Here is a 26,127-nt window from a genome sequence, read left to right as displayed (position 1 = left end):
AGGGTTCTAGCCTTACCTGTCCTAATGTTACCTGTCCCATTCCAGGTACGACCAGACAGCCTCGCGACGGGGAGATATCAGGGGTGGATTACAACTTTGTCTCCGTAGAAGAGTTCTTTTCCCTGGAAGAGTCTGGAGCCCTGCTGGAGAGTGGCAAGTTCAAGAGTGAGTAGTAAACGGAGTACATCTTTTTTTTTTATGGGCTCCATAAAATGATTTGTGTAATGCTGACTGCAATTCAAATAGCGGACGAATGTTATCGCAGAGAAAAGTTTTAGTGTTCGGCTCTCATAGACATTTATTCCTTTTAAGTTTGCATTTATTCCACTTCATTTACTCAATGTCTCCGTATTCCATTTGAAGTACTGTGTGTGTGTGTGTGTGTGTGTGTGTGTGTGTGTGTGTGTGTGTGTGTGTGTGTGTGTGTGTGTGTGTGTGTGTGTGTGTGTGTGTGTGTGTGTGTGTGTGTGTGCGTGTGCGTGTGTGTGTGGGTGTGTGTGTGTGTGGTATGGAAATTATGCTGTTCATGTTACTCCAGATGCTTCATGCATTTGGCATTTGTCTTGTGATGTACTGTATGCTTTAATTTTTTGTATTTTTTATTTAATGTAAATATTCACACAGTTCAAGTAGAGGTGAAGGTTTAGTCAATGTTTTATTTACATTTTTTTTTGCAACTCTCAAATTCATAGACAGAGCTGTGGGCTGGATCCACTTCCCACTGATGGTTAAACACACTTGACTGTTCCCTCTCTCTCCTTACCTATCAGGTAACTACTATGGGACGCCCCGCCCAGTCCACATCGGCCCAGAGAGCCCACCAATCACGTACCAGGAACACCGGAACCTGCTCCGGAACTTCAGGACGCGCAGCAAGTCGCTAAGCAACCTAGAAAAGGCTGTAGAGGAGGGAGAGAACAGTGAGGAAGACTCTGGACTGTCAGGTATAATTACACACACACACACATCCATTATAATATTATACATCTATTTATCAGGTATTAGCTACTACTACACTCAGGGGACATTACATATACACGATAGCTACTGTATCTATTAAGTCTAGTCATATACCAACCACTGCCCAGACAGTGAGAATATCACCTAATAAGTCAACCGCTGCCCAGACACTGAGAATATCCCCTAATAAGTCAACACCTGGGTCATGTTCAGTAGGGCAGTAGCAAATCAAAATGTTTTGAAACAGAGAACAAATATCATCTCTGCGTTGCGTGCCTACTATGGGGTATTATGGAGTATGATGACCCAGAGCAGAGCTGATAAGTGGGAAGGGATCCATCCACAGGATAAAGACTGAGGCTATGTCCCAAAAGGCACCCTATTCCCTAAGGGGAACTACCTTTTGACCAGGGCCAATGATCTGGTCTAAAGTAGTGCACTATGTAAATAGGGTGCCATTTGGGACTCAGGCTGACTAAGGACAGACATCTGTTTACATCTGGAACTTGATTGGAGATTACAGTGTCCTGAGTTAAAGGACTGTTTTAAGACTGTGTGTGTGTGTGTGTGTTTCTCTATGTGTGTGTGTGTGTTTGTTTCTCTGTGTGTGTTTCTCTGTGTGTGTTTCTCTGTGTGTGTTTCTCTGTGTGTGTGTGTGTGTGTGTGTGTGTGTGTGTGTGTTTCTCTCTGTGTGTTTCTGTGTGTGTCTGTGTGTGTGTGTGTGTGTGTGTGTGTGTGGTTCTCTGTGTGTGTGTGTGTTTCTCTGAGTGTGTTTCTGTGTGTGTGCGTGTGTGTGTGTGGTTCTCTCTCTGTGTGTGTGTCTGTCTGTATACAATTGAAGTTGGAAGTTTACATACACCTTAGCCAAATACATTTAAACTCAGTTCTTCCCAATTCCTGACATTTAATCCTAGTAAAAATTCCCTGTTTTAGGTCATTTAGGATCACCACTTTATTTTAAGAATGTGAAATGTCAGAATAATAGTAGAGAGAATTATTTATTTCAGCTTTTATTTCTTTCATTACATTCCCAGTGAGTCAGAAGTTTACATACACTCAATTAGTATTTGGTAGCATTGCCTTTAAATTGTTTAACTTGGGTCAAACATGTCGGGTAGCCTTCCACAAGCTTCCCACAATCAGTTGGGTGAATTTTGGCCCATTCGTCCTGACAGAGCTGGTGTAACTGAGTCAGGTTTGTAGGCCTCCTTGCTCACACACGCTTTTTCAGTTCTTGCCATACATTTTCTATAGGATTGAGGTCAGGGCTTTGTGATGGCCACTCCAATACCTTGACTTTGTTGTCCTTAAGCCATTTTGCCACAACTTTGGAAGTATGCTTGGGGTCATTGTCCATTTGGAAGACCCATTTGCGACCAAGCTTTAACTTCCTGACTGATGTCTTGAGATGTTGCTTCAATATATCCACATAATTTTCCTTCCTCATGATGCCATCTATTTTGTGAAGTGCACCAGTCCCTCCTGCAGCAAAGCACCCCCACAGAATGCGGGGCGCTTGCAAGCGCACCCCTTTTTCCTCCAAACATAACAATGGTCATCATGGCCAAACAGTTATATTTTTGTTTAATCAGACCAGAGGACATTTCTCCTAAAAGTACGATCTTTGTCCCCATGTGCAGTTGCAAACCGTAGTCTGGCTTTTTTATGCTGGTTTTGGAGCAGTGACTTCTTTCTTGCTGAGCGGCCTTTCAGGTTATGTTGATATAGGACTCGTTTTACTGTGGATATAGATACTTTTGTACCTGTTTCCTCCAGCATCTTCACAAGGTCCTTTGCTGTTGTTCTGGGATTGATTTGCACTTTTCGCACCAAAGTACGTTCATCTCTGGGAGACAGAACGCGTCTCCTTCCTGAGCGGTATGATGGCTGCGTGGTCCCATGGTGTTTATACTTGCGTACTATTGTTTGTACAGATGAACGTGGTACCTTCAGGCGTTTGGAAATTGCTCCCAAGGATGAACCAGACTTTTTTTTCTGAGGTCTTGGCTGATTTCTTTTGATTTTCCCATGATGTCAAGCAAAGAGGCACTGAGTTTGAATGTAGGCCTTGAAATACATCCACAAGTACACCTCCAATTGACTCAAATGATGTCAATTAGCCTATCAGAAGCTTCTAAAGCCATTACATAGTTTTCTGGAATTTCCCAAGCTGTTTAAAGGCACAGTCAACTTAGTGTATGTAAACTTCTGACCCACTGGAATTGTGATACAGTGAATTATAAGTAAAATAATCTGTCTGTAAACAATTGTTGTAAAAATTACTTGTGTCATGCACAAAGTAGATGTCCTAACCGACTTGCCAAAACTATAGTTTGTTAACAAGAAATTTGTGGAGTGGTTGAAAAACGGGTTTTATTGACTCCAACCTAAGTGTATGTAAACTTCCGACTTACATTTACATTTTAGCAGACGCTCTTATCCAGAGCGACTTACAGGAGCAATTAGGGTTAAGTGCCTTGCTCAACGGCACATTGACAGATTTTTCACCTAGTCGGCTTGGGGATTAGAACCAGCGACCTTTCGGCTACTGGCACAATGCTCTTAACCACTAAGCTACCTGCCTCCTGTATGTGTGTGTTGTCTTGGCAGGAGGTTCAGGGGGCATTAGCAGCGTCCCGGCCACAACGCTAGCTCTCAGCCAATCCTGGGACTCAAAGGACGGCGTGGGAGCGGAGAACGGAGGGAGTAGCATCGCCACACGAGGAGGAGGGGCACTGCCCGAGAACTGGGAGCTGGCCTTCAGCGACTCAGGAGAGCCTTACTACATAGAGTGAGTATAGAGAGAGAGTAGATCTTAGAGTGAGTAGAGAGAGAGAGTAGATCTTAGAGTGAGTAGAGAGAGAGTAGATCTTTACTAGATAGAGTGAGTAGAGAGAGAGTAGATCTTAGAGTGAGTAGAGAGAGAGTAGATCTTAGAGTGAGTAGAGAGAGAGAGTAGATCTTAGAGTGAGTAGAGAGAGAGGAGATCTTTACTACATAGAGTGAGTAGAGAGAGAGTAGATCTTAGAGTGAGTAGAGAGAGAGTAGATCTTTACTAGATAGAGTGAGTAGAGAGAGAGAGTAGATATTTACTAGATAGAGTGAGTAGAGAGAGAGAGTAGATCTTAGAGTGAGTAGAGAGAGAGTAGATCTTTACTAGATAGAGTGAGTAGAGAGAGAGTAGATCTTAGAGTGAGGAGAGAGAGAGGAGATCTTTACTAGATAGAGTGAGTAGAGAGAGAGTAGATCTTAGAGTGAGTAGAGAGAGAGGAGATCTGTACTAGATAGAGTGAGTAGAGAGAGAGTAGATCTTAGAGTGAGTAGAGAGAGAGTAGATCTTAGAGTGAGTAGAGAGAGAGAGTAGATCTTAGAGTGAGTAGAGAGAGAGGAGCTTTACTAGATAGAGTGAGTAGAGAGAGAGTAGATCTTAGAGTGAGTAGAGAGAGAGTAGATCTTAGAGTGAGTAGAGAGAGAGAGTAGATCTTAGAGTGAGTAGAGAGAGAGGATATCTTTACTACATAGAGTGAGTAGAGAGAGAGTAGATCTTAGAGTGAGTAGAGAGAGAGTAGATCTTTACTAGATAGAGTGAGTAGAGAGAGAGAGTAGATCTTTACTAGATAGAGTGAGTAGAGAGAGAGTAGATCTTAGAGTGAGTAGAGAGAGAGGAGATCTTAGAGTGAGTAGAGAGAGAGGAGATCTTAGAGTGAGTAGAGAGAGAGTAGAGCTTTACTAGATAGAGTGAGTAGAGAGAGAGGAGTGAGTGGTGTGAGAGTGAAGTCATGAAGATATGGTGTGGTATGAGGTACAGGTTATTGTGATGATGATGATGATGCTTATTAACTCTTCCTCCCCTCAGTCATATCTCTAAGACCACCAGCTGGCTGGACCCCAGAGCTCAGAGCAGGGAGATCCTCAGCAAAACAGAGTGTGAGTCTCCATACCCCTAGCCTTCTGTGTGTGTCTCTTAGTTCCACCTTTCTATCTACCCACTCTACCCTGTCAGCTCCTCTTAAACCCACTCTACCCTGTCAGCTCCTCTTAAACCCACTCTACCCTGTCAGCACCTCTTAAACCCACTCTACCCTGTCAGCACCTCTTAAACCCACTCTACCCTGTCAGCACCTCTTAAACCCACTCTACCCTGTCAGCTCCTCTTAAACACACTCTACCCTGTCAGCTCCTCTTAAACCCACTCTACCCTGTCAGCACCTCTTAAACCCACTCTACCCTGTCAGCTCCTCTTAAACGCACTCTACCCTGTCAGCTCCTCTTAAACCCACTCTACCCTGTCAGCTCCTCTTAAACCCACTCTACCCTGTCAGCTCCTCTTAAACCCACTCTACCCTGTCAGCTCCTCTTAAACCCACTCTACCCTGTCAGCTCCTCTTAAACACACTCTACCCTGTCAGCTCCTCTTAAACCCACTCTACCCTGTCAGCTCCTCTTAAACCCACTCTACCCTGTCAGCTCCTCTTAAACCCACTCTACCCTGTCAGCTCCTCTTAAACCCACTCTACCCTGTCAGCTCCTCTTAAACCCACTCTACCCTGTCAGCTCCTCTTAAACACACTCTACCCTGTCAGCTCCTCTTAAACCCACTCTACCCTGTCAGCTCCTCTTAAACCCACTCTACCCTGTCAGCTCCTCTTAAACCCACTCTACCCTGTCAGCTCCTCTTAAACCCACTCTACCCTGTCAGCTCCTCTTAAACCCACTCTACCCTGTCAGCTCCTCTTAAACCCACTCTACCCTGTCAGCTCCTCTTAAACCCACTCTACCCTGTCAGCTCCTCTTAAACCCACTCTACCCTGTCAGCACCTCTTAAACCCATCTCTTGAGATTATTAGAAAAAACATTTACTTCTCTCTCTCCCTCCCACCACCTGCCTCTCTTCCCCTATCTCCCTTTCCTCCCTCTCTCTCCACCCCTCCCTCCCTCCCTCCCTCCCTCCCTCCCACCCCCGCCTCTTCTTTATCCTCACTGTCTCTCATCTCACTTAGTCTCTTTCATGTTGAGTCAAGTCTTGTCAAGCGCTGAGCTGAGGCTCTCTGTTGTTCGGTTCATTTGAAATAGAGCCATATTTCTATATTTTCTGCATTTTAATTGTCGATAACAAAAATAACAATTTATAAACAGGAAAATGTGTCAAATATTCTGTTGCCATGTAACGTTGTGTATTACAAAAAATGCATTTCTTACTTGAACAGCACAGAGAGCAGTGGTAATACATATAATTGAGGGCGATGGAGAATCAGTTGTAAAATCTTGGATACAGACGCGGTACTGTAGCTCTGTCTGTTATGTGAATACACATGGACAGTCTGTATAAGAGATAGAAAGAGATATAGAGAGATGTGGCCTGGCCTGTGCTATCTCTAGACATGATTTTACTTCTATGAGACTAACCTGGGTAAATAAAGGTTAAATAAATACTATAGCAACAGTCTCCCTGTAGCTGCCAGTTCCCTGGCGTTCATAAAACGTTTCATATGAAAACAGCCTGTTGTATATCTTCCCCGTCCCCATGCCAGTGCCTGCGTTCACGGACAAGCCGGCAGAGCTGAAGGGCTATTCCATCCACACCCGTCTGTCTAAAGGGCCGCGAGGGTTCGGCTTCAACATAGTGGGAGGCAGCAGACAGAGAGAGTTCCTCCAGGTCTACAGCGTTACACCAGGAGGATCACCTGCTCTAAGCACAGGTAGGATCAACACAGGTATATACAGATTAACACAGGCAGGATTAACACAGGTTCACTACCAGTCAAATGTTTGGACACACCTACTCATTCAAGGGTTTTTCTTTATTTTTTACTATTTTCTACATTGTAGAATAATAGTGAAGACATCAAAACTATGAAATAACACATATGGAATCACGTAGTAACCAAAAAAGTGTTAAACAAATCCAAATATATTTTATATTTGAGATTCTTTAAATAGCCACCCTTTGCCTTGATGACAGCTTTGCACACTCTTGGCATTCTCTCAACCAGCTTCATGAGGTAGTCACCTGGAATGCATTTCAATTAACAGGTGTGCCTCGTTAAAAGTTAATTTGTGGAATTTATTTCCTTCTTAATGCGTTTGAGCCAATCAGTTGTGTTGTGACAAGGTAGGGGGGGAGTATACAGAAGATAGCCCAATTTGGTAAAAGACCAAGTCCATATTATGGCAAGAACAGTTCAAATAAGCAAAGAGAAACGACAGTCCATCATTACTTTAAGACATGAAGGTCAGTCAATACGGAACATTTCAAGAAATTTGAAAGTTTCTTCAAGTGCAGTCGCAAAAACCATCAAGCGCTATGATGAAACTGGCTCTCATGAGGACCGCCATAGGAATGGAAGACCCAGAGTTACCTCTGCTGCAGAGGATACATTCGTTAGAGTTACCAGCCTCAGAAATTGCAGCCCAAATAAATGCTTCACAGAGTTCAAGTCACAGACACATCTCAACATCAACTGTTCAGAGGGGACTGTGTGAATCAGGCCTTCATGGTCGAATTGCTGCAAAGAAACACTAAAGGACACCAATAATAAGAAGAGACCTGCTTGGGCCAAGAAACACGAGCAATGGACATTAGACAGGTGGAAATGTGTCCTTTGGTCTGGAGTCCAAATTGGAGATTTTTGGTTCCAATCGCTGTGTCTTTGTGAGACGCAGTGTGGGTGAACGGATGATCTCCGCATGTGTAGTTCCCACCGTAAAGCATGGAGGAGGAGGTGTTATGGTGTGGGGGTGCTTTGCTGGTGACACTGTCTGTGATTTATTTAGAATTCAAGGCACACTTAACCAGCATGGCTACCACAGCATTCTGCAGCGATACGCCATCCCATCTGGTTTGGGCTTAGTGGGACTATCATTTGTTTCTCAACAGGACAATGACCCAACACACCTCCAGGCTGTGTAAAGGCTATTTTACCAAGAAGGAGAGTGATGGAGTGCTGCATCAGATGACCTGGCCTCCCCCGACCTCAACCCAATTGAGATGGTTTGGGATGAGTCGGACGGCAGTGTAGGAAAAGCAGCCAACAAGTGCTCAGCATATGTGGGAACTCCTTCAAGACTGTTGGAAAAGCATTTCAGGTGAAGCTGATTGATAGAATGCCAAAGCTGTCATCAAGGCAAAGGGTGGCTATTTGATGAATAATCTCAAATATAAAATGTATTTGGATTTGTTTAACACTTTTTTTGGTTAATACATGATTCCATATGTGTTATGTCATAGTTTTTATGTATTCACTATTATTCTACAATGTAGAAAATAGTAAAAATAAAGGACAACCCTTGAATGAGTAGGTGTGTCCAAACTTTTGACTTGTACTGTATATACAGATTAATACAGGTACACTCAGCACAGGTATATACAGATTAACACATGTACACTCAACACAGGTATATACAGATTAACAAAGGTACACTCAACACAGGTATATACAGATTAACACAGGTACTCTCAACACAGGTAGGATTAACATGGTATCACACTCAACACAGGTAGGATTAATACAGGTATTATTAACACAGGGAGGATACATTCAAGTATGATTAACACAGGCATGATTAACAGAGGCAGGATTGACATAGGTAGGAAAGATTAACACAGGAACACTCAATAACCCCTGCTGATTTCTGTATTAGTTAGTTAAACTGACAGATGGCACCTAACGGAGCAAGCGAGGTGAAGAATGTGAGAACATCTCTGTTTATATTCTCTCTGCCCTATCCTTTCATCTCTTCTTATAGGGCTCTCTCTCTCTCTCTCTCTCTCTCTCTCTCTCTCTCTCTCTCTCTCTCTCTCTCTCTCTCTCTCTCTGTCCCAGATTTGAGTGGTTGTGAGGTTTTCTCGTGGTCAGAATCTCCTAATCTATTCCTAATCCTGCTCTACTGGGCCCAGAGAATTTAATCCCACTGTCACACACAAACACACACACACACACACACACACAATCAAGCCCTCTCACGTGCTGAGGCTGGAGACAGGAATGCACCACACACACATGCTATCACCTCTCACTTTAGATATACTACATACTGATCTATAGTAGTAGATGATATACTACATACTGATCTATAGTAGTAGATTATATACTACATACTGATCTATAGTAGTAGATGATATACTACATACTGATCTATAGTAGTATATGATATACTACATACTGATCTATAGTAGTAGATATACTACATACTGGTCTATAGTAGTATATGATATACTACATACAGATCTATAGTAGTAGATGATATACTACATACTGATCTATAGTAGTAGATATACTACATACTGATCTATAGTAGTAGATGGTATACTACATACTGATCTATAGTAGTAGATGATACACTACATACTGATCTATAGTAGTAGATGGTATACTACATACTGATCTATAGTAGTAGATTATATACTACATACTGATCTATAGTAGTAGATGATATACTACATACTGATCTATAGTAGTAGATTATATACTACATACTGATCTATAGTAGTAGATGATATACTACATACTGATCTATAGTAGTATATGATATACTACATACTGATCTATAGTAGTAGATATACTACATACTGGTCTATAGTAGTATATGATATACTACATACAGATCTATAGTAGTAGATGATATACTACATACTGATCTATAGTAGTAGATATACTACATACTGATCTATAGTAGTAGATGGTATACTACATACTGATCTATAGTAGTAGATGATACACTACATACTGATATATAGTAGTAGATGGTATACTACATACTGATCTATAGTAGTAGATTATATACTACATACTGATCTATAGTAGTAGATGGTATACTACATACTGATCTATAGTAGTAGATTATATACTACATACTGATCTATAGTAGTAGATGGTATACTACATACTGGTCTATAGTAGTAGATTATATACTACATACTGATCTATAGTAGTAGATGGTATACTACATACTAATCTATAGTAGTAGATATACTACATACTGGTCTATAGTAGTAGATTATATACTACATACTGATCTATAGTAGTGGATGGTATACTACATACTGATCTATAGTAGTAGATGATATACTACATACTTATCTATAGTAGTAGATGATATACTACATACTGATCTATACTAGTAGATTATATACTACATACTGATCTATAGTAGTAGATGGTATACTACATACTGGTCTATAGTAGTAGATTATATACTACATACTGGTCTATAGTAGTAGATGATATACTACATACTGGTCTATAGTAGTGGATGGTATACTACATACTGATCTATAGTAGTAGATTATATACTACATACTAATCTATAGTAGTAGATGATATACTACATACTGATATATAGTAGTAGATATACTACATACTGATCTATAGTAGTAGATGGTATACTACATACTGGTCTATAGTAGTGGATGGTATAACACATGGTCTCTCTCTGTTCTCCAGCTGATATCCTGGTCTACATCAATGACAGCTGTGTCCTGGGTCTGTCTCATAAAGAGGTGGTAGAGATGTTGCAGTCTGTCCCTGTGGGTCACAGTGTGGACGTTGTGTTACGGAGAGGCTACCCCATGCTTTACAACCCCGACGGCTGTCCCAAACAACCCCTGACCTCCTCCGCCTCCTCCTCCTCTCCTCTGGAACCCCTCAGCGCTGCAGCCACGCCTCCCTCCACAGCCGCCGCTCAGCCCCTCTCCACCCCCGGGCCTGGCCCTGCCGAGCCCCCCCAACCTCCCGGCCTGGCTAACCTGAATCGTAGCCTGTCTCATCCCAACGGAAACTATCTCAGAGTGGCGGGAAACTCAGGGTCGGGGCTGGACGCTAACGGGAACGCGGCAGGCCTGGTCTCTGCGCCGCCCTCCTACCCGATGTCTAACGGAACCCCTGGCATTTCCGCCAGCTCAGCCTGTGCCCCCTCCTCCTCTCACAGCAGGGGCATCCCCCCTCCTCCCCCGCCTGAACGAACCTCCACCTCCGCTAGCCAGAGTGACTCAGAGGAAGGAGCCTCGGGTGGAGCGACGCAGAGGTAACTAACCCTAACTAAATAACTAACTAACTAACTAACTAACTAAACCTAACTGGGTTGTTTTCAAACCTCTCCTCATGTTTCACCATGTTGTTGTAGCCCTGAACTAGCTCACCTGATGCACCTAGTCAAGGGCTTGATGATTAGTTGACCAGTTGAATAAGATGTGCTAGCATAGTTCAACTACACTCCATTTTGAATACCGCCCCAACAGATCCACAGATGATGCAATCTCTATTGCACTCCACACTGCCCTTTCTCACCTGGACGAAAGGAACACCTATGTGAGAATGCTGTTCATTGTCTACAGCTCAGCGTTCAACACCATAGTGCCCTCAAAGCTCATCACTGAACTAAGGACTCTGGGGCTAAACACCTCCCTCTGCAACTGGATCCTGGACTTCCTGACGGGCCGCCCCCAGGTCGTGAGGGTAGGCAACAACACATCTGCCATGCTGATCTTCAACACAGGGGCCCCTCAGGGGTGCGTGGTCAGTCCCCTCCTGTACTTCCTGTTCACCCACGACTGATTGGCCAAGCACAACTCCAACACCATCATTAAGTTTGCCGATGACACAACAGTGGTGGGCCTGATCACCGACAACGATGAGACAGCCTATAGGGAGGAGGTCAGAGACCTGGCAGTGTGGTGCCAGGACAACAACCTCTCCCTCAACGTCAGCAAGACAAAGGAGCTGATCGTGGACTACAGGAAAAGGAGGGCCGAGCACATCAGCAACAAACTATGGTGAAGAGGGCACGACAACGCCTCTTCCCCCTCAGGAGACTGAAAATATTTGGCATGGGTCCCTCAGATCCTCAAAAAGTCATACAGCTGAATCATCGAGAGCATCCTGACTGGTTGCATCACCGCCTGGTATGTTAACTGCTCGGCATCTGACCGCAAGGCACTACAGAGGGTAGTGCGTACGGCCCAGTACATCACTGGGGCAAAGCTTCCTGCCGTCCAGGACCTCTATACCAGGCGGTGTCAAAGGAAGGCCCTAAAAATGGTCAAAGACACTAGCCACCCTAGTCATAGACTGTTCTCTCTGCTACCGTACGGCAAGCGGTACCGGAGCGCCAAGTCTAGGTCCAAAAGGGTCCTTAACAGCTTCTACCCCCAAGCAATAAGACTGCTGAACAGTTAATCAAATGGCTACCCGGACTATTTGCATTGACACCCCCTTTTTTTTCGGCTGCTGCTACTTGCTTATTATTATCTATGCATAGTCACTTTACCCCTACCTACATGTACATACAGTGGCTTGCGAAAGTATTCACCCCCCTTGGCATTTTTCCAATTTTGTTGCTTTACAACCTGGAATTAAAATTGATTTTTGGGGGGTTTGTATCATTTGATTTACACAACATGTCTACCACTTTGAAGATGTACAATTTTTGGCGGGTGAAATAAACAAGAAATAAAACAAAAAAAAACTATAAACTTGAGTGTGCATAACTATTCACCCCCCCAAAGTCAATATTTTGTAGAGCCACCTTTTGCAGCAATTACAGCTGCAAGTCTCTTGGGGTATGTCTCTATAAACTTGGCACATCTAGCCACTGGGATTTTTGCCCATTCTTCAAGGCAAAACTGCTCCAGCTCCTTCAAGTTGGATGGGTTCCGCTGGTGTACAGCAATCTTTAAGTCATACCACAGATTCCCAATTGGATTGAGGTCTGGGCTTTGACTAGGCCATTCCAAGACATGTAAATGTTTCCCCTTAAACCACTTGAGTGTTGCTTTAGCAGTATGCTTAGGGTCATTGTCCTGCTGGAAGGTGAACCTCCGTCCCAGTCTCAAATCTCTGGAAGACTGAAACATGTTTCCCTCAAGAATTTCCCTGTATTTAGCGGCATCCATCATTCCTTCAATTCTGACCAGTTTCCCAGTCCCTGCCAATGAAAAACATCCCCACAGCATGATGCTGCCACCACCATGCTTCACTGTGGGGATGGTGTTCTCGGGGTGATGAGGTGTTGGGTTTGCACCAGACATAGCGTTTTCCTTGATGGCCAAAAAGCTTAATTTTAGTCTCATCTGACCAGAGTACCTTCTTCCATATGTTTGGGGAGTCTCCCACATGTCTTTTGGCGAACACCAAACGTGTTTGCTTATTTTTTTCTTTAAGCAATGGATTTTTTCTGGCCACTCTTCCGTAAAGCCCAGCTCTGTGGAGTGTACGGCTTAAAGTATTCCTATGGACAGATACTCCAATCTCCGCTGTGGAGCTTTGCAGCTCCTTCAGAGTTAACTTTGGTCTCTTTGTTGCCTCTCTGATTAATGCCCTCCTTGCCTGGTCCGTGAGTTTTGGTGGGCGGCCCTCTCTTGCCAGGTTTGTTGTGGTGCTATATTCTTTCCATTTTTTAATAATGGATTTAATGGTCCTCCGTGGGATGGTCAAAGTTTCTAATATTTTTTTATAACCCAACCCTGATCTGTACTTCTCCACAACTTTGTCCCTGACCTGTTTGGAGAGCTCCTTGGTCTTCATGGTGACGCTTGCTTGGTGGTGACCCTTGCTTAGTGGTGTTGCAGACTCTGGGGCCTTTCAGAACAGGTGTATATATACTAAGAAAATGTCACAGATCATGTGACACTTAGATTGCACACAGATTTAACTAATTATGTGACTTCTGAAGGTAATTGGTTGCACCAGATCTTATTTAGGGGCTTCATAGCAAAGGGGGTGAATACATATGCACACACCAATTTTCCGTTATTTATTTTTTATACTTTTTTGAAACAAGTTCTTTTTTTCATTTCACTTCACCAATTTGGACTATTTTGTGTATGTCCATTACATGAACCTCAATTTTAATTACAGGTTGTAATGCGACAAAATAGGAAAAACGCCAAGGGGGATGAATACTTTTGCAAAGCTCTGTATTATCTCAATTACCTCGACTAAGCTGTGCCCCGGCAAATTGACTCAGAGACTGATTTTTGTTGGTGATCAAAATGAAGACATGAAGTGCAACAGAGGACTGGCCACCCCTCAGAGCCTGGTTCCTCTATAGGTGTCTTCCCAGGTTCCTGCCTTTCTAGGGAGTTTTTTCCTAGCCACTGTGCTTCTGCCTCTGCATTGCATGCTGGGTGTCTGTGAAGCACTTTGCGACAACTGCTGATGTGAAAAGGGCTTTATGAAATACATTTGATGGATTGATTGATCTACAAGCCAGGGTCACAGTTCTTAGTTTCCTCTGTGTGTGTCAGACTGGGACAGAATATCATCTAACTAACATTATCACCTGTCTCCCTCCTCTTCCTCGCTGTCTTCTTCCCTCTCAGATGGTCTCTGATGCGCTACAACGGTAACTCCCTCCCCACCCCCTCCTCCATGGTCCAGCACCAGAGGGACCTCTCCACCTCCACCCTGCCCATCTCCCTCTCCAAGCTGCCCCCGACCCAGCCGGAGTTGGGCACCGCCACCACCCCTGGAGACCCCTGCCAGCGGCCCCCCATGCCCCAGACCTCCCTCATGCTCCCCCTGCCCACGGAGGTCCCCACCTGCGGCTTCAACGGATGCCCAGCCAACACCCACCCCCATGGGGGCCACAGCGCTGCCAGCGAGGGGGTAACTGGTGGGGCTGGAGGTGGGGAGCTGGTCCCTGTGCCCCTGGGGAGGAGTGAGGGGGGTGGGATGGGGTTCAGTGTGACGGCTGGGGGGCAGGGGGGGCAGCTGGCCCTGGTGAAGAGGGTCTGGGACAGAAGGCAGTGCTCCTCCCTGCAGCCAGGGGATGCTATAGTCAAGATCAACGGAGCCGACGTGCAGAGCCTCAGCTTCTCTCAGGTACGACCGGCTTTGGAGACTGCTCTACATCTAGAGGCTAAGATTTGGGTTGGTTCTGAGGTTGATTGTCGTTTATTGCAACAACGCTCAATAGTAATCATCAATAGTTATCAAGTGATCATCACTCTCTGGAGTAAGAACATTCGGACAATGTTGAGTAATGTTAATGACATGTACACCGACACAGAGAGTACTTACAGACACATATACATGAGAGGTTTTTTCTAAACGTTTTATTGAATGTCGCTACATGTTTATTTGAAAAAGGCATCCCTTTCAGGGGACCTTTGAAAACACAGTGTGAGATGTAAATTAATGTTAGCCAATTTTTTTGACCTATTTTAATGTTGCCCTATTTTAACATTGACCTGGTTTAACATTGACCTCTGCTGAACATTGAAGGTCCAGAGGGTCCTCCAGAAACACACCAAGCAGGGAGAAGTAGTGCTGTTGGTTAACAGAGGAGGTAGGTAAGACCATTAACCTGGATAACCTGTATAAATACTACTAGTACTACTACTACCACAAATACACTGTATTTACCTGTATAATCTGTATAAATACTACTAGTACTACTACTACCACAAATACACTGTATTTACCTGTATAACCTGTATAAATACTACCTAGTACTACTACTACCACAAATACACTGTATTTAGCTATAAAACCTGTATAAATACTACTAGTACTACTACTCCCACAAATACACTGTATTTACCTGTATAACCTGTATAAATACTACTAGTACTACTACTACCACAAATACACTGTATTTACCTGTATAACCTGTATAAATACTACTAGTACTACTACTACCACAAATACACTGTATTTAGCTATAAAACCTGTATAAATACTACTAGTACTACTACTTCCACAAGTACACTGTATTTACCTGTATAACCTGTATAAATACTACTAGTACTACTACTACCACAAATACACTGTATTTACCTGTATAACCTGTATAAATACTAATAGTACTACTACTACCACAAATACACTGTATTTAGCTATAAAACCTGTATAAATACTACTAGTACTACTACTACCACAAATACACTGTATTTACCTGTATAACCTGTATAAATACTACTAGTACTACTACTACCACAAATACACTGTATTTAGCTATAAAACCTATATAAATACTACTAGTACTACTACTACCACAAATACACTGTATTTACCTGTATAACCTGTATAAATACTACTAGTACTACTACTACCACAAATACACTGTATTTAGCTATAAAACCTGTATAAATACTACTAGTACTACTACTTCCACAAGTACACTGTATTTACCTGTATAACCTGTATAAATACTACTAGTACTACTACTACCACAAATACACTGTATTTACCTGTATAACCTGTATAAATACTACTAGTACTACTACTACCACAAATACACTGTATTTAGCTATAAAACCTGTATAAATACTACTACTACCACAAATACACTGTATTTACCTGTATAACCTGTATAAATACTACTAGTACTACTACTTCCACAAATACACTGTATTTACCTATACAAATACTAGTAATAGTACTTCTGTTGCTAGCATTGGTGCAGTACCCTCATCCTGGTTTTCTTCATGTTTAAATACTCTACTTTAGGTTTAAACCACTTTAGCTTTCAGACCAGGTTACTACAGTGTGGTTTCACCTCAGAGATTCAGTTTGTTGGGTTCATTATTGACATTCTTATAGGCCTAATTGAGCTGAACGTCTCTCTCTTGTTATTCAAATGATATCTCTCTCTCTCTCTCTCTCTCTCTCTCTCTCTCTCTCTCTCTCTCTCTCTCTCTCTCTCTCTCTCTCTCTCTCTCTCTCTCTCTCTCTCTCTCTCTCTCTCTCTCTCTCTCCCACCTCTCTCTCTCTCTCTCCCTCCTCTCTCTCCCACCTCTCTCTCTCTTTCTCTCTCTCCCTCCTCTCTCTCCCTTTCTCTCTCTCCCTCCTCTCTCTCCCTCTCCTCTCTCTCCCTCCTCTCGCTCCCTCCTCTCTCTCTCCCTCCTCTGTCTCCCACCTCTCTCTCTTTTCTGTCTCCCTCATTCTCTGTCTATTCTCTCTCTCCCTCCTCTCTCTCTCTCTCTCTCTCTCTCTCTCTCTCCAGGGTCCCTCTTCTCTCCTGTCTCTCCTACCCTCTACAAGCCCCTCCCCTCTCCCCTGGGCCCCTCCTCCTCCCATGGCCTCCCCTCCCCATCCGACCTGCCTGCCTCCTCCTCCACCTCAGATGCCTTGGTGCCCCTGCACCTCCCCCACATCCCCCCCAGCCACAGTGGCCTCTCCCCAGCCTCGCCCTCCACAGACCTCCCCTCCCTGGTCCAGAGCACAAGCTTCCTGGACTCAGTCCCTGTAACCCTCACCCTGGAACCCAGGGACTGGCTTGGGGTGGAGGACGGTGGTGGGGACCTGGGTGTGTCGAGGCCCCCTGGAGGTGGGAGAGGAGGAGCAGGACTGGGGGCTGTGGCCAAGGGCCAGGTGGACAGACGAGGGGGAGGGGCCATGCTAGGGGTCAGGGGTCAGGAGGTGGAGCTACGGAGACGGCCGGGGGAAGGGTTCGGCTTCGTCATCGCCTCAAAGGACCTGGCCAATGGGGGTGAGTCATTTATTGTCTATCTATAACCCAGTGCTGATCTTGTCCACGTAGTTTTATTAATTATGATATAAAAGGGCAAAACTGATCCTAGATCAGTACTCCTACTCTGAGGTGCTTTATGAATATGAGGCCTGGTTATTAAGATACTTCCTTTGTTGTGTTATATGATGTTCTCCCCATCCCTTTCTAATGCAATGCCTTCTGGGTATTCAACACCTCTGGTTTAATTAACAAGGGCTTCAATGCCTTCTGGGTATTCAACACCTCTGGTTTAATTAACAAGGGCTTCAATGCCTTCTGGGTATTCAACACCTCTGGTTTAATTAACAAGGGCTTCAATACCTTCTGGGTATTCAACACCTCTGGTTTAATTAACAAGGGCTTTCAATACCTTCTGGGTATTCAACACCTCTGGTTTAATTAACAAGGGCTTTCAATACCTTCTGGGTATTCAACACCTCTGGTTTAATTAACAAGGGCTTCAATACCTTCTGGGTATTCAACACCTCTGGTTTAATTAACAAGGGCTTCAATACCTTCTGGGTATTCAACACCTCTGGTTTAATTAACAAGGGCTTTCAATACCTTCTGGGTATTCAACACCTCTGGACAAAGAGCTCTTCTTTGTCTACACCCATTCAGCATCGTTCACACCCTCTTAAGCCTTAGCCCCATTCATATCTTTAAGGATTCACATGTGAGGCCATGTGCTAAACAGAGTGAGTAGTTTAGTAAACAACCAAAGATTTCAAGACTAAAAGTGGGTAAAGTAGTAGCCTACAATAAGGAAAAACTCCAGGTAAAAATACCCTTTATCTAGTCCTTGGCCTATATCCTAATCTGACTTTGGTGCAGGTCATGTTGTTCTTCACATTACAGTCTCTGGTAAACACACACTATATCAAATACAATCTATGTTTATTTGTCACATGCACAGGATACAGAAGGTGTAAACGGTACAGTGAAATGGTTACTTGCATAGTAGCAATATCAAAAACAGAAAGTGTCCAGATACAAATATTTTATAAATATTTTATAATTATTAGATGACGCTTACCTTTACATTTTACATTTTTAGTCATTTAGCAGACGCTCTTATCCAGAGCGACTTACAGTTAGTGAGTGCATACATTATTTTTATTTTTTTCATTTTTCATACTGGCCCCCCGTGGGAATCGAACCCACAACCCTGGCGTTGCAAACGCCATGCTCTACCAACTGAGCTACATCCCTGCCGGCCATGCCGTCCCCTACCCTGGACGACGCTGGGCCAATTGTGCGCCGCCCCATGGGTCACATGGGTGTGTTGGGGTCAGCGGCTGTAACCTCTGGACTACACAGGCCACACCTTTTCCTTTTTGACCAATCAGGGGATCTGTCTTGTACAGTACAATATAGTTCAGTTATTCTCTGGTGTTACTGTAGTGTAGTAATCTGGTGTTACTGTAGTGTAGTAATCTGGTGTTACTGTAGTGTAATAATCTGGTGTTACTGTAGTGTAGTAATCTGGTGTTACTGTAGTGTAGTAATCTGGTGTTACTGTAGTATAGTAATCTGGTGTTACTGTAGTGTAGTAATCTGGTGTTACTGTAGTGTAGTAATATGATGTTACTGTAGTGTAGTAATCTGGTGTTACTGTAGTGTAGTAATCTGGTGTTACTGTAGTTTAGTAATCTGGTGTTACTGTAGTGTAGTAATCTGGTGTTACTGTAGTGTAGTAATCTGGTGTTACTGTAGTGTAGTAATCTGGTGTTACTGTAGTGTAGTAATATGATGTTACTGTAGTGTAGTAATCTGGTGTTACTGTAGTGTAGTAATCTGGTGTTACTGTAGTTTAGTAATCTGGTGTTACTGTAGTGTAGTAATCTGGTGTTACTGTAGTGTAGTAATCTGGTGTTACTGTAGTGTAGTAATCTGGTGTTACTGTAGTGTAGTAATCTGGTGTTACTGTAGTGTAGTAATATGATGTTACTGTAGTGTAGTAATCTGGTGCTACTGTAGTATAGTAATCAGGTGTTACTGTAGTGTAGTAATGTGGTGTTACTGTAGTGTAGTAATATGATGTTACTGTAGTGTAGTAATTTGGTGTTACTGTAGTGTAGTAATCTGGTGTTACTGTAGTGTAGTAATATGATGTTACTGTAGTGTAGTAATCTGGTGTTACTGTAGTGTAGTAATATGATGTTACTGTAGTGTAGTAATCTGGTGTTACTGTAGTATGGTAATCTGGTGTTACTGTAGTGTAGTAATCTGGTGTTACTGTAGTGTAGTAATATGATGTTACTGTAGTGTAGTAATCTGGTGTTACTGTAGTGTAGTAATCTGGTGTTACTGTAGTTTAGTAATCTGGTGTTACTGTAGTGTAGTAATCTGGTGTTACTGTAGTGTAGTAATCTGGTGTTACTGTAGTGTAGTAATCTGGTGTTACTGTAGTGTAGTAATATGATGTTACTGTAGTGTAGTAATCTGGTGTTACTGTAGTGTAGTAATCTGGTGTTACTGTAGTGTAGTAATCTGGTGTTACTGTAGTGTAGTAATCTGGTGTTACTGTAGTGTAGTAATCTGGGTGTTACTGTAGTGTACAGTACTAGTCAAAAGTTTGGACACACCTACTCATTCAAGGGTTTTTCTTTATTTTGCTATTTTCTACATTGTAGAATAATAGTGAAGACATCAAAACTATGAAATAACACATATGGAATCATGTAGTAACCAAAAAAGTGTTAAACAAATCAAAATATATTTTATATTTGAGATTCTTCAAAAAGCCACAGCTTTGCACACTCTTGGCATTCTCTCAACCAGCTTCATGATGTAGTCACCTGGAATGCATTTCAATTAACAGGTGTGCCTTCTTAAAAGTTAATTTGTGGAATTTATTTCCTTCTTAATGCATTTGAGCCAATCAGTTGTGTTGTGACAAGGTAGGGGGGGGTATACAGAAGATAGCCCAATTTGGTAAAAGACCAAGTCCATATTATGGCAAGAACAGCTCAAATAAGCAAAGAGAAACGACAGTCCATTACTTTAAGACATGAAGGTCAGTCAATACAGAACATTTCAAGAACTTTGAAAGTTTCTTCAAGTGCAGTAGCAAAAACCATCAAGCGCTATGATGAAACTGGCACTCATGAGGACCGCCACAGGAATGGAAGACCCAGAATTACCTCAGATGCAGAGGATAAATTCATTAGAGTTACATGAGAGTTGAATGAGTAGGTGTGTCCAAACTTTTGGCTGGTAGTGTAGTAATCTGGTGTTACTGTAGTTTAGTAATCTGGTGTTACTGTAGTATAGTAATCTGGTGTTACTGTAGTGTATTAATCTGGTGTTACTGTAGTGTAATAATCTGGTTTTCCTGTAGTGCAGTAATCTGGTGTTACTGTAGTGTAGTATATGATGTTACTGTAGTGTAGTAATCTGGTGTTACTGTAGTGTAGTAATCTGGTGTTACTGTAGTGTAGTAATCTGGTGTTTCTGTAGTGTAGTAATCTGGTGTTACTGTAGTGTAGTAATCTGGTGTTACTGTAGTGTAGTAATCTGGTGTTACTGTAGTGTAGTAATCTGGTGTTACTGTAGTGTAGTAATATGATGTTACTGTAGTGTAGTAATCTGGTGTTACTGTAGTGTAGTAATCTGGTGTTACTGTAGTGTAGTAATATGATGTTACTGTAGTGTAGTAATCTGGTGTTACTGTAGTGTAGTAATATGATGTTACTGTAGTGTAGTAATCTGGTGTTACTGTAGTATAGTAATCTGGTGTTACTGTAGTGTAGTAATCTGGTGTTACTGTAGTGTAGTAATATGATGTTACTGTAGTGTAGTAATCTGGTGTTACTGTAGTGTAGTAATCTGGTGTTACTGTAGTTTAGTAATCTGGTGTTACTGTAGTGTAGTAATCTGGTGTTACTGTAGTGTAGTAATCTGGTGTTACTGTAGTGTAGTAATCTGGTGTTACTGTAGTGTAGTAATATGATGTTACTGTAGTGTAGTAATCTGGTGTTACTGTAGTGTAGTAATCTGGTGTTACTGTAGTGTAGTAATCTGGTGTTACTGTAGTGTAGTAATCTGGTGTTACTGTAGTGTAGTAATCTGGTGTTACTGTAGTGTACAGTACTAGTCAAAAGTTTGGACACACCTACTCATTCAAGGGTTTTTCTTTATTTTTGCTATTTTCTACATTGTAGAATAATAGTGAAGACATCAAAACTATGAAATAACACATATGGAATCATGTAGTAACCAAAAAAGTGTTAAACAAATCAAAATATATTTTATATTTGAGATTCTTCAAAAAGCCACAGCTTTGCACACTCTTGGCATTCTCTCAACCAGCTTCATGATGTAGTCACCTGGAATGCATTTCAATTAACAGGTGTGCCTTCTTAAAAGTTAATTTGTGGAATTTATTTCCTTCTTAATGCATTTGAGCCAATCAGTTGTGTTGTGACAAGGTAGGGGGGGGTATACAGAAGATAGCCCAATTTGGTAAAAGACCAAGTCCATATTATGGCAAGAACAGCTCAAATAAGCAAAGAGAAACGACAGTCCATTACTTTAAGACATGAAGGTCAGTCAATACAGAACATTTCAAGAACTTTGAAAGTTTCTTCAAGTGCAGTAGCAAAACCATCAAGCGCTATGATGAAACTGGCACTCATGAGGACCGCCACAGGAATGGAAGACCCAGAATTACCTCAGATGCAGAGGATAAATTCATTAGAGTTACATGAGAGTTGAATGAGTAGGTGTGTCCAAACTTTTGGCTGGTAGTGTAGTAATCTGGTGTTACTGTAGTTTAGTAATCTGGTGTTACTGTAGTATAGTAATCTGGTGTTACTGTAGTGTATTAATCTGGTGTTACTGTAGTGTAATAATCTGGTTTTCCTGTAGTGCAGTAATCTGGTGTTACTGTAGTGTAGTATATGATGTTACTGTAGTGTAGTAATCTGGTGTTACTGTAGTGTAGTAATCTGGTGTTACTGTAGTGTAGTAATCTGGTGTTTCTGTAGTGTAGTAATCTGGTGTTACTGTAGTGTAGTAATCTGGTGTTACTGTATGTAGTAATCTGGTGTTACTGTAGTGTAGTAATCTGGTGTTACTGTAGTGTAATAATCTGGTGTTACTGTAGTGTAGTAATCTGGTGTTACTGTAGTGTAGTAATCTGGTGTTACTGTAGTGTAGTAATCTGGTGTTACTGTAGTGTAGTAATCTGGTGTTACTGTAGTGTAGTAATATGATGTTACTGTAGTGTAGTAATCTGGTGTTACTGTAGTGTAGTAATCTGGTGTTACTGTAGTGTAATAATCTGGTTTTCCTGTAGTGCAGTAATCTGGTGTTACTGTAGTGTAGTAATATGATGTTACTGTAGTGTAGTAATCTGGTGTTACTGTAGTGTAATAATCTGGTTTTCCTGTAGTGCAGTAATCTGGTGTTACTGTAGTGTAGTAATCTGGTGTTACTGTAGTGTAGTATTCTGTTACTGTAGTGTAGTAATCTAGTGTTACTGTAGTGTAGTAATCTGGTGTTACTGTATGTAGTAATCTGGTGTTACTGTAGTATAGTAATCTGGTGTTACTGTAGTGTAGTAATCTGGTGTTACTGTAGTGTAGTAATCTGGTGTTACTGTAGTGTAATAATCTGATGTTACTGTAGTGTAGTAATCTGGTGTTACTGTAGTGTAGTAATCTGGTTTTACTGTAGTGCAGTAATCTGGTGTTACTGTAGTGTAGTAATATGATGTTACTGTCGTGTAGTAATCTGGTGTTACTGTAGTGTAATAATCTGTTGTTACTGTAGTGTAGTAATCTGGTGTTACTGTAGTGTAGTAATCTGGTGTTACTGTAGTGTAGTAATATGATGTTACTGTAGTGTAGTAATCTGGTGTTACTGTATTGTAATAATCTGGTGTTACTGTAGTGTAATAATCTGATGTTACTGTAGTGTAGTAATCTGGTGTTACTGTAGTGTAGTAATCTGGTTTTACTGTAGTGCAGTAATCTGGTGTTACTGTAGTGTAGTAATATGATGTTACTGTCGTGTAGTAATCTGGTGTTACTGTAGTGTAATAATCTGTTTTTACTGTAGTGTAGTAATCTGGTGTTACTGTAGTGTAGTAATCTGGTGTTACTGTAGTGTAGTAATATGATGTTACTGTAGTGTAGTAATCTGGTGTTACTGTAGTGTAATAATCTGTTGTTACTGTAGTGTAGTAATCTGGTGTTACTGTAGTGTAGTAATCTGGTGTTACTGTAGTGTAGTAATATGATGTTACTGTAGTGTAGTAATCTGGTGTTACTGTATTGTAATAATCTGGTGTTACTGTAGTGTAGTAATCTGATGTTACTGTAGTGTAGTAATCTGGTGTTACTGTAGTGTATTAATCTGGTTTTACTGTAGTGCAGTAATCTGGTGTTACTGTAGTGCAGTAATCTGGTGTTACTGTAGTGTAGTAATATGATGTTACTGTAGTGTAGTAATCTGGTGTTACTGTAGTGTAGTAATCTGGTGTTACTGTAGTGTAGTAATCTGGTGTTACTGTAGTGTAGTAATCTGGTGTTACTGTAGTGTAGTAATCTGGTGTTACTGTAGTGTAGTAAACTGGTGTTACTGTAGTGTAGTAATCTGGTGTTACTGTAGTGTAGTAATATGATGTTACTGTAGTGTAGTAATCTGGTGTTACTGTAGTGTAGTAATCTGGTGTTACTGTAGTGTAGTAATATGATGTTACTGTCGTGTAGTAATCTGGTGTTACTGTAGTGTAGTAATCTGGTGTTACTGTAGTGTAGTAATCTGGTGTTACTGTAGTGTAGTAATCTGGTGTTACTGTAGTGTAGTAATCTGGTGTTACTGTAGTGTAGTAATATGATGTTACTGTCGTGTAGTAATCTGGTTTTACTGTAGTGTAATAATCTGTTGTTACTGTAGTGTAGTAATCTGGTGTTACTGTAGTGTAGTAATCTGGTGTTACTGTAGTGTAGTAATCTGGTGTTACTGTAGTGTAGTAATCTGGTGTTACTGTAGTGTAGTAATCTGGTGTTACTGTAGTGTAGTAATCTGGTGTTACTGTAGTGTAGTAACCTGGTGTTTCTGTAGTGTAGTAACCTGGTGTTTCTGTAGTGTAGTAACCTGGTGTTTCTGTAGTGTAGTAATCTGGTGTTACTGTAGTGTAGTAAACTGGTGTTACTGTAGTGTAGTAATCTGGTGTTACTGTAGTGTAGTAATCTGGTGTTACTGTAGTGTAGTAATCTGGTGTTACTGTAGTGTAGTAATCTGGTGTTACTGTAGTGTAGTAATCTGGTGTTACTGTAGTGTAGTAATCTGGTGTTACTATAGTGTAGTAATCTGGTGTTACTGTAGTGTAGTAATCTGGTGCAGCACATCACTTCTCAGTGTACTGACACTTATGTTGTTGGTGTTGTTGGTGTTGTTGTTTTTGGTGTTGGTGTTGGTGTTGGTGTTGTTGGTGTAGTTGTTGGTGTTGTTGTTGTTCTTGTTGTTGGTGTTGTTGTTGTTGTTCTTGTTGTTGTTGGTGTTGTTGTTGGTCTTGTTGTTGGTGTTGGTGTTGTACATTGTCCCTGTTCAAATAAAGAACTGAATGAAAGAGTAAACGAATGAATGAATGAATGAATGAACGAATGAATGAAGTGTTTACACCATGTAGTCATGTAAATGCTGATTGACTCTATATAGGTCAGGATATGTTGTGTGTAAAGAGCATCAGTCAAACCCCTAGAGAGATTGTTGAAAGCCGGCGGATGTGCTTTAATGTGTGAGTGTCTGTGTGTGTCTGTCTGTATGTGTGTGTGTGTCTGTGTGTGTGTGTGTGTCTGTGTATCTGTGTGTCTGTTTGTGTGTGTGTGTGTGTGTGTGTGTGTGTCTGTGTATCTGTGTGTCTGTGTGTGTGTGTGTGTCTGTGTGTGTGTCTGTGTGTGTGTGTCTGTGTATATGTGTGTGTCTGTGTGTGTGTGTGTGTGTGTGTCTGTGTATATGTGTGTGTGTGTGTGTGTGTCAACCACGTTGTCTCTGTTTGATAAGTCAATTTGAGTTCACACTCTAAACACGTGTTTATACCTTTTCATGTTCTCTAAGCAGAAATGCAGTGAGCTGTAATTAACACACACACCACATGATGTCATGGTTTGGATCTCACTGGACTCAGCTGCTCTGGTGTTCTCCTGAGTTTCACCTCCCACCCTCCTTCCATATCTCTCTGCACAGCACTTTCTGCCCAAGATCTCACCATCTCTCTCTCTCTCTCTCTCTCTCTCTCTCTCTCTCTCTCTCTCTCTCAAGTCAAAGGGCTTTATTGGCATGGGAAACATATGTTAACAATACCAAAGCAAGTGAAATAGATAATAAACTAAAGTGAAATAAACAATATAATATTAACAGTAAACATTACACTCAGAAGTTCCAAAATAATAAAGACATTTCAAATGTCATATTATGTATATATACAGTGTTGTAACGATGTGCAAATAGTTAAAGTACAAAAGGGAAAATAAATAAACATAAATATGGGTTGTATTTACAATGGTGTTTGTTCTTCACTGGTTGCCCTTTTCTTGTGGCAACAGGTCACAAATCTTGCTGCTGTGATTGCACACTGTGGTTTTTCACCCAATAGAAATGGGAGTTTATCAAAATTGGATTTGTTTTCAAATTCTTTGTGGGTCTGTGTAATTTGAGGGAAATATGTGTCTCTAATATGGTCATACATTTGGCAGGAGGTTA

The 26,127-nt window shown here is 41.7% G+C and overlaps 1 protein-coding gene across 1 annotated transcript in view; it reads left to right on the top strand.

The window, feature by feature from the left end:
• The window catches only part of LOC121538120 (membrane-associated guanylate kinase, WW and PDZ domain-containing protein 3), a 129,337-nt gene that overhangs the window by 45,196 nt on the left and 58,014 nt on the right, over positions 1-26,127 (top strand). The window contains exons 4-12 of the mRNA XM_045206792.1: positions 46-165; positions 771-944; positions 3,571-3,751; positions 4,817-4,887; positions 6,492-6,659; positions 10,404-10,983; positions 14,279-14,780; positions 15,183-15,246; positions 16,906-17,391. Coding sequence (XP_045062727.1) covers positions 46-165; positions 771-944; positions 3,571-3,751; positions 4,817-4,887; positions 6,492-6,659; positions 10,404-10,983; positions 14,279-14,780; positions 15,183-15,246; positions 16,906-17,391 — 2,346 coding nt within the window. The remainder of the gene's footprint in view (positions 1-45; positions 166-770; positions 945-3,570; positions 3,752-4,816; positions 4,888-6,491; positions 6,660-10,403; positions 10,984-14,278; positions 14,781-15,182; positions 15,247-16,905; positions 17,392-26,127) is intronic.

This window comes from Coregonus clupeaformis, chromosome 24 (genome assembly GCF_020615455.1).
Source record: "Coregonus clupeaformis isolate EN_2021a chromosome 24, ASM2061545v1, whole genome shotgun sequence".
Taxonomy (NCBI): Eukaryota; Metazoa; Chordata; class Actinopteri; order Salmoniformes; family Salmonidae; genus Coregonus; species Coregonus clupeaformis.
The sequence above is the reverse complement of the archived record's forward strand: the minus strand, read 5'-3'. Positions and strand labels throughout refer to the sequence as shown.